The sequence below is a fragment of the Corythoichthys intestinalis genome, chromosome 12 (assembly GCF_030265065.1).
Source record: "Corythoichthys intestinalis isolate RoL2023-P3 chromosome 12, ASM3026506v1, whole genome shotgun sequence".
NCBI lineage: Eukaryota > Metazoa > Chordata > Actinopteri > Syngnathiformes > Syngnathidae > Corythoichthys > Corythoichthys intestinalis.
This window is the reverse complement of record NC_080406.1, coordinates 11,133,979-11,152,924: the sequence shown is the minus strand read 5'-3', so window position 1 is coordinate 11,152,924 and position 18,946 is coordinate 11,133,979. Positions and strand designations below refer to the sequence as shown.

Genomic DNA, 18,946 nt, shown 5'->3' with positions numbered 1-18,946 from the left:
ACTTACTTGCACTTGTTTTGGTGTTCTGACTTGAGGAGTCATGTGGAAGTGTCAGTTTTCCACATATTCTCAAGCGTCCAAAAGTTGCTGTGCTGCTCTTTTTTCAGATGCCTAACATATATATATATTTTAATTCTTACAGGTCGCTGACTACATTCCTCAACTTGCCAAATTCAGTCCGGACATGTGGGCTGTCTCTCTGTGCACAGTGGATGGCCAGAGGTGAGACAGGAGATCAACTAAGTATTAACTCCAATCCATTTGAAGTGGTGTTAGATCTAAAGTTAGGTTTATCTACACCTAACTTGGCTAAAAGGAACGCGATGAGAAGCTCAGACACTTTGCAGGAGATAAGGAGGCGAGGGTGTAGGGAAGCAATATAGAACAGAGAATAGAATACATAGAGTAAATGGGGGTCACATGGCCTAGAACAGTGGTTTTTAAGTGTACTGAACATCAGAAGTTGCGCGATTTCGACTTTACGGCGCAGGTATTTCGTCCACCATTTTGTGCATTTTTCTTTTTAGTCACATAAACATACCTTATTGTACTTAACAGTATCTTATTTTTAACTTTATTAATATGACGTGTTCTGTCCTCACTAAATGTGAGGTTATTCAGCTTTACAGACAGCAAACAAAGCAATAGTACTTTTTGAAGCTTTTTACTTCCTTCACTTTTGACAATTTGTAAAGCTGTTGTGATAAAACAACAAAACTGCAATAACTGCATTAACCATCAAAGTGAAGTCTAACTGTAACTGTAGTCTTGAAACAAATCTGAATAAGGAAAAACATTGCAATAAAATAATGCAAACTGGTTAAACTTGAGAGTAGCTGGGATCTGTCATGACAGAACATAGCTTCATTGATATCTGGCGCCATCTAGCGTCGTGAATGGGTGTAATGTCTAGACCGCGAATATAAGACGACCCCCACTTTTTCAGTGTTATTTCAATGCAAAAAACACTGTCTTATATTCGGGCCAATACGGTATTATATTTCCTCCTACCAAGTACGGGTCAACCTTCCACTGAGCAAACCAGTTTCTCCTCCCATTAGATAGAGGGCTAGCAGTTAAAAGAAATTTAATTACGATAAGCTTGTAAATTGGGGACAAACCAGTCCAAAACTTAGTCAAAAACGACACTTTGAAAATGGACCGATATAAAATATGGCCTTGTGTGTCTTAACCTTCGCCAAACCCCTAAGACTTAACTCACCGAACCCCTGGGGTTCAATTGAACCCAGTTTAAGAACCACTGGCCTAGAATAATGAAATTTAAAAAAATAAATACAAATAAAAATAATAGAACAATTGCATCTATAACTGGGAAGGCTGGCATTGAATGACCATTTTTAATTGCCATTGACAGACGTCTGTTGTCGTCAATGGCAGACAATGAGTTGGAAGGTCATAATGATTGCATTATATCGCAAACAGCATTAGTAATGGTAAGTTTTTAATTGCAATGCTTTAAAGCTCGTCATCAAATTAAAAGGAGAAATTATTGACACCCTTAACGAGTGTCGCAATAGTTGTTTTGAACAGAATGTTCTGAGCAGCACAGAACAAAATTCCACTGACATGAAAGATGTTTGTGTAAGAGAAGGAGTCATAAAGATTATATATCATTAAACACGGGGTCGGAGTGGAGTCATTGTCAATAACTCTCTATTGCTGATTATTAGTGTTTTCCTAGAATAGTTATAAGACGATAAAAGCATTTTAAACGGTGTTGATTTTGGGAGCCCTTTTATTTTTCATTTTCGTCTTCTGGACGATAATAATTATCAATCTTAGTCCTATTATAGTCATCTCAAAATGAGATTTGTCTTCGTCCAGTTTTAGTCGACGTCTACTAAAACTATTTTCGTCAATAAAATAAAATAAAAAAATGCTCCAAAAATAAATAAATAAACTAGGTTTCCAACTATTTCGAATGAACATTGACAAATGAGCACATATTGTAGCATCAACAAAGACAACGCCAACTCGGTGATAATAACACTTAGCAGGACAACAGTATATTAAATTAATGTCACGAACTGTATGTAAAAAAAAAAAAAAAAAAAAGTTATCTGAGAGTTTTTAAAGGACGCTTGCCGTTATGCTAACGCTACGAGTTACATTTAGTGTGTGATGATCACTCAGCACAGATCTTTAAAGGCTAAAGCAACATTGCAAAGTCTCTCTGACCAAGATAAAACAACAAATCTTACTGTGTGGGCAAGCCTCGAGATTGGAGAGGACACTGCATTGGTGAGTGGTGGGGCACATCACATCACATGAGTGACACAGCCAGACACTGCTAGATGCAGGCTAACTACTCATAAAGTGTCACACTTTGTGAACATGTAATGGAAACGAATGGGCATTTTCGTTTCGTCTTGTCAGACGAAAACTGGCATTCGTCTCATTATGTTTGTCTCCCAAAACACGTTTTTAGCTCGTTATTGTCTCGTCATCATCGTGAAAAAAATCGTTCGTTGACGGAATATTTTTGTTATAGTCATCGTTGACGAAAACAACAATGATTTTAAAATCATATCGGATAATATTGACATCGGTGTTTCATTCTCGATTTTGCAATAAAACAGTGTGAGCCATTTGTGATATGGCAGCGCCTAATTTTATTGGCACTTTTCACTCGCTCCCAAACACTGATGTTTTGCACTATTTTTATTTCAACAGTATGTCTCACGGTGCATTTTTGGTACTTTTCCCATAATTTTATTCGAAGTTGTTCTCATTTTTCACGGAATGTTTATTTGGAAAACCTTGAAATTTTTACCTTTATCATTATTAAAGCATTCAGTGATCAAGTCCACAATCTCATCTATCGGTGCCGGTTTGATATCAGTAACGTTTTTTTAGAGTTGTACAATATCGGTTAAAAGTCATTATTGGCTAACATATGAGAGCATGTTGATAATATGTAGATGGATATCAAAACTTGATAATTCAAATGCAGGGGCCAATTTATTTCATCTCAGTTAGTTTGTTGATTATGTGTATTGTAAATAGGGCTGCAGCTATCGAATATTTTAGTAATCGAGTATTCGACTGAAAATTCTATCGATTAATCGAGTAATCGGATAAAACAGTTTTTTAGGTAGAGAGCAATCATAAATATACTAGGGCTGCCCAACGATTAAAATTTTTAATGGAGTTAATCACAGCTTAAAAATAAATTAATCGTAATTAATTGCAATTCAAACCATCTATAAAATATGCCATATTTTTCTGTAAATTATTGTTGGAATGGAAAGATAAGACACAAGACGGATATATACCGTACATTCAACATACTGTACATAAGTACTGTTTTTGTTTATTATGACAATAAATCAACAAGATGGCATTAACATTATTAACATTCTGTTAAAGCGATCCATGGATGGAGAGACTTGTAGTTCTTAAAAGATAAATGTTAATACAAGTTGTAGAAATTTTAAATTAATACCCCTTAATGTTTTCGTTTTAATAACATTTGTAAAATTTTCAATCAAAAAAATAAACTAGTAGCTCGCCATTGTTGATGTCAATAATTACACAATGCTCATGGTACTGAAACCCATAAAATCAGTTGCACCCAAGCGCCAGCAGAGGGCGACAAAACACCAAAAAACACAAGTAACAAGTGGACATGACACTTTGCTGTCATTTTAATCTCTCTGAGCGGGGCATCTGCGTTAAATGCGTCAAATATTTTAACGTGATTACCGGTAATTAAAAAAATTAATTACCGCCCGTTAACGCGATCATTTTGACAACATGAGAAAACGACATTTCATCTAATAATGAACCATTTTCAGTCAATCGTCTTTATTTTCGATGTAAATTGTTGAAACTAGGGCTGCAGCTATCGATTATTTAGTAGTCGATTTATCGATGAACTATTTCGTTCGAATAATCGAGTAATCGGATAAGGAACATGACAACTTAAAATACCTGAGCTGAGCCTTAAACGGTATAAAAAATATATATAAATAAGGATCTATGTACAACAAAAGAACAATGGCTTACATAGCAAAAGTCCACTAGCTTAAATGCTATAAAACGTTAACGCTTTTTTTTTTTTTTTTTTCACAATGCCCATGACAAATGGTTGACACATATTCCCACCAAAAAAAAACAAAAAAAAAACGGCTAAATATACCAATAATCTAAATTACGAATGCTTTAGAAAAAAACATCAGCTCAAACAAAAACTTGCCTTATGTTGGTCTTAACATGGAGCAGCTGGATTCAGCCATGTGAAATAAGGCAGACTAGAGAGCAGTGTATCCACCCAAATCAATAAAACTGAATGCAGACACTTTCAAAACCAACCATTGCAACGCCACTTTAATTAAACAAATACTCGAAGCAGCAAAATGTAATTCGAATTTTTTTTTTCTAATTGAATACTTGAGTTAATCGATTAATCGTTGCAGCACTAATCGTAAACAAATATGGACCCATTCAGCTAACTATTCATCGTTTTGTCTGTTGTAGACACACAGTGGGTGATACCAAAGTCCCCTTCTGTCTGCAGTCATGCGTCAAACCTCTGAAGTACGCCGTCGCCGTACACGATCACGGCACGGAATATGTGCACAGTTTCATCGGGAAAGAACCCAGCGGCCTGCGTTTTAACAAGCTCTTTCTGGATGAAGACGGTGGGTAGAGTTGACACTTTTAATTGATAAAATCAAAAGCCACAAACACATGCGTTTCAGAGTTAATGTACAGATCTTTCCTGAAGCTCATAGGTGTGTTATTGTGTTGAGAACCTGAGAGTAAATACATTGGGGTATTTAAGGTACGTTCCTTTAAAGTAGGCGGATTCTGGCGCAACTTGCTTCAACTGCATTGTTTTGGACGCTGTTGTCACCTCGTGTCAAGCTTTGGATGAATTCACTGCAAAACAAACGAGACTATTTTGCATTGCATGCCAAGTTGTTTACTGACGCGGCTTACGCTCACAATTCAAAAGCAAGTTGGTTGTTTGCCCTCTTGCCACATATTAACTCAGTTCTTGTTGTTTCGCAGATAAGCCCCACAATCCGATGGTGAACGCTGGCGCGATTGTTTGTACTTCCCTGATAAAGGTAAGAGCAATATACAACTTTTTCTTTCCTTTTTCACTTTGTGCCAAATTGAAAAACATGAACTCTGAAGCGTATCTCCAAGTACGGTATGCAATCGGATATCTTCAGATTGTAATCAGCTTGCTGTCAGTGAAATTACAGCTAATTGCTGATTTGCACACACCCACAACTGCCCAAACAACACAAATAAACACATTAAAAACGAATTTAACGAATACAGTACATAACAGATGTACCCATAATTAAACAAGAAGAATAATGGCCCACAGAGTAATGTGGAAGTTTTGGTTGTTAAAAGTATTGAAGGGAACAGTTACCGTATTTTCCGCACTTTAAAGCAAATCAGAGTTTAAGGTGCTTCATCAATGAATGGCCTATTTTAAAACTTTCATATATAGGACGCATTGCATTATAAGGCGCAGTAGTAGTAGTGGTATGGGTTGCGTTAAGCATCCACTAGATGGAACTGTGCTAAAAGGAATGTGAAGGGAAATCGCATTGGATTATGAGGCGTGCTCTTGAGAAAATTGAAGGCTTTTAGGTGCGCCTTATCCTGCGGAAAATACGTTAATTTAAAATAAGTGTCAAGAGCTGAACTTTTGACTTTCCAAATACGTTTTTTTTTTCTTTTAAAAATAACGTACTCTTAGGCATAACATTCATCAAAAGTGACTCAATGCTTTCTTAACCCTCCTGTTACGATTATTTTTAACAGTAACGTTCCTTAGTCGGTTTTTCACCGCCCGAAATTGTCAGAAATGCAGTGGACATTATATTTTTTTTTTCCCAACACATAACAGGAGGGTTAACATGCGTCGGATTATCATCAGTTATGAGGTTAGTCGTAGCACTGTGCCAATAAATCGATTATCAGATTAATGGAGATTTGACACGTGACGATTCGATTACGATTCATAAATGTTAAAAAACAATGGTTTTCCCTAATAACTTAATGACACCCATTGCTAGTGGAACGAAATTCAAAACACGTCTTCCACCTGGACACCTTAAGGACGCACAAGGTTAGGATGGCTGCAGCTGAAGTTACTGAGCGAGAGATTTACTCCTGTTCAAAACAATCGAAAATAAATTTGTGTATGAGACAGGCAGGGACCCGGCAGTCGCGCCTTGGGTCCTCTTCTGTGCGCAAGTTATTTTTTAGAGTGTGAGGGGAAGAGAGATAATTTGTTGCTCCTTGCCTTTCAGTTGTCCAATAGTAGGTTCAAGTTGTGTTAATTGGAAAATGTCGCCTAGTTTGTTGTTTAGTCCCGTGCGTCTATAAGAGGTGAGTACACGAACTCTCTTGTACTGTTTAGCCTTTATTGTTGTTGTTTATGAGATGTTACTAGTTAGCGCCAAGCGCTATGCTAATTAGCAAATTCGCTAAATTTCCATGTCCATTTGTGCGTTGTTTGGTGCTGTACAAATGTTGCTCCAGATGCAGAACGTGTAAAACCAGGATTAAGTACAGCAGTAACACTACAAACGTGCGAAATAAATAGTACAGAGATCTGTGAAAACAAAGTATTTTGGTGAAAAGAAGTCTGATTCCTAAAGAAAATTTGTTTGTTTCCTGAAAATGTGGAAGTCATTCCACCAGTGTAAATTTTATTGTATTGTTGAGAGGAATATGTACTGCCTTTGAAACAGCTAATGTTTTAACGCCGTCTTGTAAAAAAGAGCAGCTTAAGGTGAAGGTCAGCTGTGTTGTATAGGCATGTTGAGAAATAAGTACTGCCTTTGAAATGGTTAATGTTTTTACACGTTCTTGTTAAAAAAAAAAAAAAAAACAGCTTAAGGGCAGCTTTTTGTTGTATGGGCATGTTTTCATCGTTCCTGTTCAATCATTAGGATATTTTAAATAAATAATGGAGATAAATTTGTCTGGCTACTTTATTAATAATGTATGAGGCATCGATAATTGTGACAATCGTGATCAATATCAAAACCGTGATCATCGTTCAATGATTGAATCGTAGCACCCTGAATCGTAATCGAATCGTGGGGTGCATTAGGCAGCACACCCCTAGTTTATAGTATTCTCAACAGAATTGGGGTAATCTTTATTGTTGCCTTTTGTACGTAATGAAATGTATTAACTTGTAAGAAAATGGATGGATGAGAGTGGTTGCAACAGAAAGGACCCAGCTCCTAAAATATGTTGAAAAAGAGCAGGTTTGCCCCCTTATCCTCGCTGTACTTAGTAAATATGTGGTATTTTAACAATAGCCCCTTTCATAACCGTAGAGAATTTCACATGTTCACCAAGTAGGACATCACTGTCGCAATGTCCGTTCATTGGACAGCAATAATTGCAAATTGCAAGGCTGGAGAAGCGTGTTTGTTTACATCCCTGCTTTTCACCATTCCCTTTCACACAGCCAATGTTGCAACACCTCAATGTCGCTTAAATACGGCAATAATTCCCCACTATTTCGGGGGACTGCTATTCCTTAAAAACTGGGAAATTTGTTGGATTCGTTCTATTCTTTGTGTCACGGACCAGACACAGGAAGAGGCCAGCTTTGACAGGCAGTGTGAAAGGGGTAAAATGATAGCAGTGCTTCTACAGTATGTGCTTAGATGAGGCTGAGGTACTTGCAGTATTAAAGTTCAGAAAAGATGAGTGGAATGTGGTCCTATTTAGGAGCGCCCACACAAACACACCTCACCCACAACAGCTCTTTTAGGCAGTCGGTTGTGTAAAGCTGGCAAGAAAAACGGTCCCCATTTGCATCTTATGCCTGCTTCGACATCTTTTTTTTTTTTAAATTGGATAACAATAAGCTCTTGGCCAGTTTGCCCTGTAAGCTTTAAAGGAGACATATTATGCTTTTCAAAGACAAATTAAAACACCTCATAAATGATCCGCCTCTGTATCATTGTGTTTTGGAAACTACTTTTAGTCAGGCCGCATATTCTCCATGGGAAAAATCACCAAACATACACACAATTAATACACAATTGAAATTCTGGCTGACATTTTTCCACATATACTAATTGCCGCAGGTCGACAGTACAATGAATTTGGACAAAACATTGTCGCAAACTATTTGTAAATATTGTAAAAGGCTAATCTTTACTAAGTCTTTACTTTGGCTTGTCATTCACAGGTATTGTTTACTGTAAAACGAACATGTTAAACAAATAATTAAAAGTTAGAAAAAAACAAAAACAATAAACTTGTGCTAATTAGAGGCATGGTGATAAGTGGTTAGCATGTCTGCCTCACAGTTCTGAGATCAAGAATTTCTACCCCACTTCCTAAAAGCTAGCTATATGCTAATCATAAACCTTGACTCTATGGCTATTTAGAACAGAATGAGTGACATTGCTACGTGAAGGTGGCTCCATTGACAGGACGAACTAAAGCTTTAGCTAAATTCTCAATGAAAGGCAACACACAAAATATGTACTTTGTATTTTTAATTTAACACCGGCACCTGTGGGAACCCAACTTTTTCCAAACAATCAAATAAAAAAGTACATTTTCCATAATACGTCCCCTTTTTATTTCACTGGGCAAAAATAAGGGATGTTTGCCATGGCGGTGCTTGAAGGCTACATACTGTTGCTGTTTTTGTATGTTGTTGCATATTTTCCAGACTTAGGAACTGTGGGAAATAATGACTGCTGCTGCAGGTCAAATGACGTTGGTAATTTTTTCTTCCTTTTCCATATCTTTCTCCTCGCACTTCCCCCTGACCCTTCTTCCCAGCCCCTCAATCCCCTTGCCCTCATCCCCTTTTTCCTTTTATCTTCTCCAATCAGCCTGTAGCAATCCTATGTAGTGACTCTCCATCCGTGTATGTTTTCTATTTCTTCTGCACAGCTAAGTGTAGAAATTAAAGTTGTCTTTCATATGTTATGAAATCAACTTTTTAAACAAGTGTAATCTGTAAAATGTAAAAAAAAAAAAAACTTGAATGGTTCCATGTGTGCTACAGCACGATAAAACTTGTAATAAATATTTGCATGTCCATCTTTCTGCAGTGTTCACTTGGTTGTTAAAAGCAGTACATCCAAAAGGTTGTGTGTGTTAAAAATACAAAAAACTGGGCCAGACACGCAGTATATTCACCAAACATTCACGTCAGTTGACATTCAGTTTAAATACACCAACATCTGTACGACAGTAGCCAGCGTTGCAAAAATTCTTGGTATTTACCCTCAATGCTTTGCGTTGAACTTCATTTAGAAACGTGAACACAGTAAGTTGCTCTGGTTGTTTTTAACCCTCCTGTCAAAATGAGCCGATGCAGTTAAACCCCCGCCACCCCGCTGCATGTAAAAAAAAAAATGCGGTAGCTTAGCATATCACAGTGACACAAGTGGTTAAAATGAGTGCATAAATAAATGTTCATCTACGGCAGTTTCATACAATTTTTAGTCAAATACTTTGATTTTATACTCCATTTTTAGTGACTAATTACCAATATGGCCCGGCGTTGCTTGGGTTTGTGTATGGTGAATGCAATACAGTCGAAAAGCAGATAAAATATACATTCCTTAGCGATACAGCTGTAATGTAGTAATGGTAAAAGGACACCATAAAGGGGTTAATACAAAATTCCTTTTCCACAGTAGTGTGGCAAGCGACATGGAGAAGAATGAGAGAGAAAGGCACTTTTTATCTTTCATACTTGCTTCTCTTGTGCCCTATACACCACACGACCCCAAGAGATGGAACCTTTATTGAACAGGAAACGCCAGACCACAACAACGGCAACCACCACTCTCAGTCATGTTTGCCCCAACTACCCATGAACCATTGCGGGCGTAACGTACAGTGCTCTAAATCTTACTATATAAAAATAATTAGTTACTTTACAAATTACTTGTCCCAAAAAGTAATTGAGTTAGTAACTCAGTTACTACATTGTAAGACTGACGTTACTTTTCATATTCTACACGTTATTACATATACATTCTATAACATCTTTCTCATCAAAGTTTATATTAACTGATTGAATTGATTTTTTTCAGTCCACCCCCCAAAAAAGTAGGTCACACTTTTTTTTTTTTTAAATTTCACCTATATAAGAGTGTAACAGTACAAACTTTAACTTTCAAATGCTGTGAGAAACAAAGCCTTTTTGTTTTTCCTATTGTACTTAACCTGCACCGAACTGTGACCCCTGTACCGAGGTTCGTACTGAACCGTGACTTGTGTGTATCATCACACCCCTAATATATATCGTTATATTTTCAAAATGCAGGTGAGGCTCTGAATCTCCTGCCTTTCCTGTCTTTGCTCCAGTTGTTTTCATTGAAAAACATCCTGCGGATAGCCGCTACACACTACGTCCACATAATGCTATCGTAGATATCATATGTATAAAGAACTAGATGCGAAATGACTGACTCAGCAGCGTTACCAGCACCTGTATAGAAAACTAGATGTGAAATGACAGCCTTGTCGGCGCTAGTAAACAGCCGCCACCTTAAAGCAGTAGACTTCCCTGGAACTCTGTCTTAGCGAACCTTCCAAGCGAACCTAATTAACTTTTTATCTAGAATACTACTAAATCGGCAAAATCTTGACTTAAATCTATCTTTAAAACTGTTTAAAACTTTCACATGTCGAAAGTGGACTGAAGGGAAATTATGGAATAACGGTATCAATTTTAACAACTTTAACAGTTGACAACATTAGATTAATTGAATGTAGTTTAAAGTTGCTGATATAGAATGGGGACTCGAGTATTTTATTTACTGTTTTTAACTGTTAACTTGATACTGAAATACGAGTATTTTATTTACTGTTTTGAACCGTTAACTTGATACTGAAATAGTCGTTTATTTAAGCCTGTGAGGCTTTTTGTACAATTTTTGTAACTAATGTACGAAACATTAAAAGCGGCTAATAGCTTTTTTTGGGCCGGGGGGTCATCAATAATCGATTAATAATCGAACAGTTGCCTCTGAATCGTTATTGTAATCGAATCAGTAGGTGCCCAAAGATTCCCACTGCTAGCATCTACAAGCACAACGCCAACTTGGTTATGATAATACACATTCTGCAGGAAAACAGTACATTAATTTCGATTAATTGTATTCACCTAGACGCCACAAACTGCATGTTAGAAAAAGTTGTCCGAGAGTTTTAAGAGGACACGGCCTGTTAGCATTATGCTAACTGAATGCTAAGTGAATCCTATGCTAGTGCTCATAGCCAATCTACATCGTGTTTGCAACGGTGTCACGACCCCCTTACGTCCTCCCCCTCCCGCTCTGCTCTGTCCAGGCAGTTGTGAGGTGTGTGTAGTAATGCGGCAACGCGCCCCTTTACATCCTCAGTAACGTTAACGGCGTTGCAAAGATGGGAAAAGTAATTAATTAGATTATTCACGACCGAAAAAAATAACGCTTTTCGAAACGCAACGCCATTATACTCTTAATGCCGTTTTTAACAACACTGGTAACGTATAATAAATATCAATTGCTACAGTATGAATATCCAGCTGAAATGAATCCCTAAGTAATATTCCGGAAATTGTACATATATATACGTAGATATTTTTTTAATCCAGCGTCTTGTTATGAAGTACTCAAAAGCCACAACATATCATCACAGCACATTTAATTTATACATCAAACAGTAAAGTTCGAAAGTCAACTGCGACATTGCAATGGGAAGACGCATCTTTTGTCCAAAAAATGGCACTGTTGTCTCCGCAATCAGGGATTTTTAATGCTAATTTTTGGAATTTCAAATTAATTGCCCACACTAAATGGAGGCCCACAGAGATCAAACATTCCCAGACAGTACAACTGTGTAATATTTTGTCAAAATCCGCCCAGTTGTTTTGGAGTCCATAGGGAACGAATACAGACAAAACCCCAAACACACACACCCACAAAGTTCCATCCAGTATAGATTACCAGTAAGCCATGTTTTTGGTGTAGCCAAGAAACAAACACAACAGGAGGGTTAAAGACCATTTACAAAATCCCACACATATTGTATACATACATCCATGTTTTACATATCATTTGATTTTTTTTTCTTCATTAACTGATATATAACACATGTACTAAGTCTCCATGCAGCTGCAAACTATTTCCCTCTTGGTAACCTAAACGCAATCTGTAGCCATTCTCATTAACTTGTAGTATTACTATGTGATTTTACACCAGTTGTTTTTTTCTTTTATACAAAACTATTCATATCTGCTCATTCTTTAGTACTTTGCCATAGTATTATCATCTTACATGGTGGAAATATTTACATTAAACTGCCTTTTTTGTTTCTTATTCCTTTAGCAAGGGGAAGGCAATGCAGAAAAATTTGACTATGTAAGTATTTGCACATGTTTAACAAATCTTACAAATAGCCAAATGTGTTTACTTGTGTACATTTTGCCACTTTGGCCTTCAGGTGATGAACTTCTTGAAAAACATGGCGGGAAATGAGTACGTTGGTTTCAGCAACGCCACGTAAGTTAATTGAAAATTTCACCTTTTGCTTCATTGCAGCCCTTTATTAATAAGAAGGACTAGTAAGTACATTGTGTCCTTGTTGCACAGGATACCCGTGTCATGTGCATGATTCATGATGGTTGGCAATGCAGCAGCAGTAGTGTAGACTGCAGGCTCGGGGTCGGGTTGCAAGATAGTCACATGATTGCATGAGTCGGAAATGTACACATGCGGGACCCACGCGAGGGATGGGCAGTGGATTTTCCATACGTACTGTAGACATACAGTCAAAGTAATGCAGTGTTATGTGTTTGTGTGGCAGATTCCAGTCTGAGCGAGAGTCAGGGGACAGGAACTTTGCCATCGGATACTACTTGAAGGAAAAAAAGGTTTGATCTAAAGCCATAATGTGTAACAGTGATTGTGCAGGAAGAGGTTTTAGGAAATAATGTTAGTTATGGAGGTGTATTGCAATAAATTAGAATAGAAAATGCGTTATAAACGCAAGAAAATATTAGTCAGACTTATATACATTTACCTGCCGCATTTGACATGATGAGACGATTAAAAAATAACTTGGACCGTTATGCTACTTGGCTAATGTTAGTTAACTCTTTCAGTGCCATTGACGATGTTAGACGTCCAATATTCTGTTATGTATTTCAGCCTTCTGATGTGTATTCAAATTAGTTTGTCATAGTAGATGCCAGTGTTGTTTTTGGCAGCTCTTTTAATTTTTGTATTAGTCTTAGTCTTTTGGACGACAATACTTATTAGTTTTAGTCATATTTTAGTTATTTCAAAATGTGTTCATCTTCGTCTAGTTGTAGTCGACGGAAACTCCGACAAATTTCGTCTAGTTAGTCAACAATTCTCAATGTTTCGTCTATAAACTTAAAAGTTTTAGTCCATTGATAAATAAATAAATAAAAGGCTACCAACAATTTCTAATGAACATTAACAGACAAGCACATAAATGTAGCGTCTACAAGGACATCAACATCTTCATGATGATAATACACACTCAGCAGGAAAACAGCACCTCAGCATGAAAACAGCACTATTTGCAATAATTAAACTCACCTGGACGCCTTGAGCTGTACATAAAAAGTTTTCCAAGAGTTTTAGAAGGCACTCACCGAGTCACAGCGCTAAATGCTAATGCTAACGCGAACGCTATGCTAACGCTACAAGTTAAGTTTAGAGTGTGATGATTACCCAGCATAGACCTTCAAAGGCTAAAGCAACTTGGGAGAGCCAATATAAGAAAACAACCTGACACGTGTTTCACAAAAGGAGCCTGGAATGGGCACACGCTTAAGCTTGTGTGTGGGGTGGGGGGGTCGGGGGAGGCGCAGCACATCATATGAGTGACACGACGAAACACTGCTAAAATGTGGCGAGACAACGAGATCAAAAAGTAGTATTTGCCATGTGGCTTATTTTTTTGCCATGCGGCAAAATTGATTTTGCCATGTGGCATATTTTTTTGCCATGTGGCAAAATGGATTGTGCATATGGCATTTTTTTCCCATGAGGCAAAATTGATTTTGCCATGTGGCATTTTTTTTGCCATGTGGCAAAATGGATTTTGGTTTGTGGCATTTTTTGGGGTATATGGCAGTTTTGCAGGCCATGCACGTCCATGCCATTGACGGCCATGCACGTCCAAATTTTCCATTCATTTTAAATGGCAGAAAAACATGTGTGGCTGTGATTTTTGTCCATCCACTTACCATTATAGAGCATTGAGATTCAACGGACACCCAAGTCAGGCTATGCCACGGATGGCTTTGCACGTCCAAATTTTCCGTTATTTTTAAATGGCAGAAAAACATGTGTGGCTGTGATTTTTGACCATGAATGGATAATTTGAATGTGCATGGCCGTCAATTGTATAGAGGTGCATGACCCGCAGAACTACCCCAACAAAATGCCATATACCCCCCCAAAAAATGCCACATGGCAAAATCATTTGCCACATGGGGAAAAAAATGCCACGTCAATCCATTTTGACATATGACAAAAAAAATGCCACATGGCAAAATCAATTTTGGCACACGGCAAAAAAGAATGCCACATGGCAAAATCAAATTTGCCACATGTCAAATACCACTTTTGGATCTCAGCCCTGCTTGAAATGCGTGCTAAGTACACATACGATAAGAAAATATCACACATTGTGAATTTATGACCGAAACTATGGCAATTTTTCTCGTTCTCCTCTCGTCAGACAACACCTGGCATCCATCTCGTTATGTTTTAGTCTCCGAAGACCGTTTTTAGCTCGTCATCGTGACGTCATCATCATGGAAAAAATTGTTCGTTGACGAAATATTTTCGTCACCGTTGATGAAAGCATCACTGGTAAATGCCCAAATGGCTTGGACGTCTATCGCTGTCAATAGCAGCCAGTGAGTTGATAATCCATATTTTTTGAGACTGTCAATTAATATCTTGTACTGTATAAGTTTCATCTTTTCAATTGAACCAATAATTAGTTTTCCAGTGTATTTATTGAGGCACAGCTGTACAAACAGAATGAAATAACTTTTCAAAGGCTATTGTTTTGTTATGGGTGAACTTGACACATTTTAATGTAAATATAAAAGCTAGTTCATGTAGTGCCATATCAAATATAAATATTGATAGAAATGAAATGAAAGAAAAAAATGTTTCAGCGGAAGATTTATATACACTTTTGGCTAATGGGTTATTTTGACCCAAGTATGCTGCTATTACAATGAAATGAATTTAACAGGTGAATTACTATGAAATGCATAAACAGCAATTTGATTAAAAACACAATAACAAGGGCGGAGGATTTCTCCAATTTTTTTCTTTTTGATATATTTTTTTTGTATTAAAACAAGAGGTTCTAATTAACATTTTCTTTTTGTTGTTGTTTCATGTCTGTATGGTATTTCACTAAGCCAAATTTTATTTTTACCCTGCAGTGTTTTCCTGAGGGGACAGACATGACATCTGTACTGGATCTCTACTTTCAGGTGACTGGTTGTATCAGTACTGCCTGACTTACAAGTTGTTCTCGTTTAGCAAATCTTTAGTTAATTTTTTTCCTTGATCAATGTTAGAAATTATTTAAATTGATCCGGAATTGGAAATGAACTTTTACGATTGAGAAATCATAAAAAACAAAAACTACATTTTGAATGCCAAGTTTTTGACATTTTAAGGTTGGCCTCTTTCAGACAATTTCAGTTAAATCACTACTTTTTACTATTTCTAATCTGTAAGAAGTGCTGATTTTGTATATCGTGCTAATACTAGTAACAGATATTTTTGCGCTAAGCATTGTGATGAAAAATGTTCATACCTTAGGGTGTCTATGTTGTAGATTTGTGTTGATTGTGTGATTTTGGCCTTTAGCTGTGTTCCATTGAAGTGAACTGCGAGAGCGCCAGTGTCATGGCCGCCACCCTGGCTAACGGCGGCATCTGTCCCATCTCGGGCGAGCGCGTTCTCAGTCCCGAGGCCGTAAGAAACACGCTCAGCCTCATGCATTCCTGCGGCATGTACGACTTCTCCGGACAGTTCGCCTTCCATGTAAGTAGAAATGCTTCTTGAACGTCAGGTGGATATATTTGCATTAGTCGTCCACTGATTGAGGGGTTGGATTCCAGCTCCCATCTGTGCGCATTGTCGTTCTGTCCATGGGCAATATACTTCACCATACTTGCCTGTGTGAAAGTAGTGTGAGAACGAGTGGTTGTTGGTGGTCAGAAGGACCAATGGCACAGATTGGCTGCCTCGCTTTTGTCGGACTGCCCCAGGGCAGCTGTTGCTATAATCGTAGTTTACCACTATCGAGTGAAAGAATAATGCAATGTAAAGCGTCTGAGTGTCCAGAAAAGCGCTACATAAATCCAATGTGTTATTATTTATTACTATTAGTTTCTGAAAAATGAACAAAATAAGTGTTCAGTGGTACCCCAAGATAGAGCCCAGTTCGGGCCTAAAAAATCCAGCCCGACCCGACACGGCCCGCTGGTATTGAGGCCCGACCCGGCCCGAGCTCAATCACTTAACTAGATTTGCAGGCCCGAGCCCGAAAAACCCGATTTTTTTTTTTTTTTTTTTTTTTTGAGTGACGCGGAAAAAACGCAGCAGCAGCAATTTATTTTCATTTCTTCGAGTTGGCAGAAAAAAACGCAAGTTTTCTTAATGTTTAAATAATCTACATATTTTTTTTAGAATTATCAAAGCATTCACACAACGAAATAACGCTGGGAAAGTTTGTTAAACATATTTCTGAGTGTGTGGGATATTGTTCTCACATGGACGCGCCTCTCTGACAAGGAGAGGGAACAGGAGAGGGCGGCGCCTCGGCCGTGCAGCGGGAGGACAAGAAGAAAAAGCGGCCGGCGCCACGGCGTTCGTGCACACGCACAAGCAAAAGCGCAATACAGAGAGCATGCTCTCCATGTTATTTATTTATTTATTTATTTATTTATTTTTTTGAGTGACGCGGAAAAAACGCAGCAGCAGCAATTTATTTTCATTTCTTCGAGTTGGCAGAAAAAAACGCAAGTTTTCTTAATGTTTAAATAATCTACATATTTTTTTTAGAATTATCAAAGCATTCACACAACGAAATAACGCTGGGAAAGTTTGTTAAACATATTTCTGAGTGTGTGGGGTGCACATGGACGCGCCTCTCTGACAAGGAGAGGGAACAGGAGAGGGCGGCGCCTCGGCCGTGCAGCGGGAGGACAAGAAGAAAAAGCGGCCGGCGCCACGGCGTTCGTGCACACGCACAAGCAAAAGCGCAATACAGAGAGCATGCTCTCCATTTTTTTTTTTTTTTTTTTAAATAATTTATTAGTCCGGCATGGCGGCCCGACCCGACCTGACCCGAACGTGAATGCGTAAATTGTCAGGTCGGGTTCGGGCACAAAATCTAACCTCTACCCCAAGATACAAGTTTGTTTAATTCATTCCGGAGTTGCTTTCGTATCATGATTTTTTTTTCATATAGTGAACCATGTTTTACATGTAAATTGCCTATTTTCTTTCAAGCTCTTACTAAAACACCACTTTTTAAATTTTATAGAACATAATGCAAAAAAAAAAAAAGAAAATGTGGAGCCCTACCTTTCATGTGAGGCCATGCCCGAAAACGAAAGAGATACTTCGTGTGGACGCAAAAGCACTCTTTCTGAGAGAAAAAAACAAAAGCAGACTTAAGTTCGTCAGCCCGCCACACCCACAACACTTTCGCACCCTGCGAACATCATGACGCTCCCAACTGCCAAATTGAAACGTAATCAACAACAGGCCAGTAGGAGAGCAGAATAATGTTACTGAGCATTAGAAGTCGACCGATAAGGAGTTTTCAAATGCTGATACCGATATTTTTTTTTTTTAAATTCAGCCGATTGCTGATATCCAAAGCCGATCATATAAGCCAGTATTTGATCCTGCAGGTTTCCTGCCTAAAACTTTTGCACAGTACTGTATATATATATATATATATACACTGTATACATAAAATTGCTTTAGCCGCTTTAAATTTACAATGGTGACCTAAGAGGATTAATTGAAAAGGATTAATTCAGTGTTTCGCTACCAAACCAACAAACGCAGCACTTTTTATGATTATACTCACTCTGCAAGAACAGTGCATTATTTTCAAATAATTAAACCAACTAGGATGTCACGCCGAGATGTAAACAAGTGAGTGAGTGAGTGAGTGAGAAGAGGATGCTCACCATGCTAAAGCTAATGCTAACGAGAATGCTGCACTAACGCTACGATTTACATTTAGAGTGTAAGGACCACTCTGTTAACGCCTTAAAAGGCTAAAGCAACATTGTATATTCTCTCATGCAAGATGATAAAATATTTACAAAACAGGCAAGCGCGAAACTTCCTGTAGCAGCCTGCCTTCAAGCTGCTGCAGGTCCTTTCAAGCTCTTACTGTCAGTCAGCGACGGCCACAGTTGCCCACACAGATGCCTGATCAAAATACTTTTTTATTGTTTTATGTTTTTGTTAATCGCCCGATGGCGAATTTTGGAAAAAAGTTAATATATCGTAGCCTGGTACTCCAGACTCACTGCTGTTCCAGCTATTGAGTCTGGCTACCATTAAGCGGATAAAATATCCAGGGCGGAGCAAGCCACAGCAAACAGACAGCGGAGTGGACCAATCAGCAACGGGCGAGATTAGAAACGCGACGAGGGACTTGAGTGCAGAAGTAAACATACGAGGAGAGCGGAGTTTATTTAACATGGCTAGCGTGAGACAGACTGTTGTCAGTGACTTGTGTCGATGTGTTTTTGGTCATTTAAAACTGATTTTACCGTGGATTGGAACATTTTCTCGGCTCTCCTGTTCGCCATCTCTGTTGTTGTGGAGACGACTTCCGACGCGGGAGAGTGACGTTGCTCGTTAAGAACACGTCA

The 18,946-nt window shown here is 38.1% G+C and overlaps 1 protein-coding gene across 5 annotated transcripts in view; it reads left to right on the top strand.

Annotated features, from left to right (window-relative positions):
• The window catches only part of glsb (glutaminase b), a 72,575-nt gene that overhangs the window by 11,475 nt on the left and 42,154 nt on the right, over positions 1 to 18,946 (top strand). For 4 of the 5 annotated variants that reach the window (XM_057851493.1, XM_057851492.1, XM_057851491.1 and 1 more), the window contains 8 exons: positions 143 to 222; positions 4,501 to 4,664; positions 5,038 to 5,096; positions 12,363 to 12,395; positions 12,478 to 12,536; positions 12,841 to 12,907; positions 15,476 to 15,526; positions 15,909 to 16,085. In XM_057851493.1, coding sequence (XP_057707476.1) covers positions 185 to 222; positions 4,501 to 4,664; positions 5,038 to 5,096; positions 12,363 to 12,395; positions 12,478 to 12,536; positions 12,841 to 12,907; positions 15,476 to 15,526; positions 15,909 to 16,085 — 648 coding nt within the window. In that variant the 5' untranslated portion in view covers positions 143 to 184. The other variant, XM_057851494.1, reaches the window with a different exon arrangement.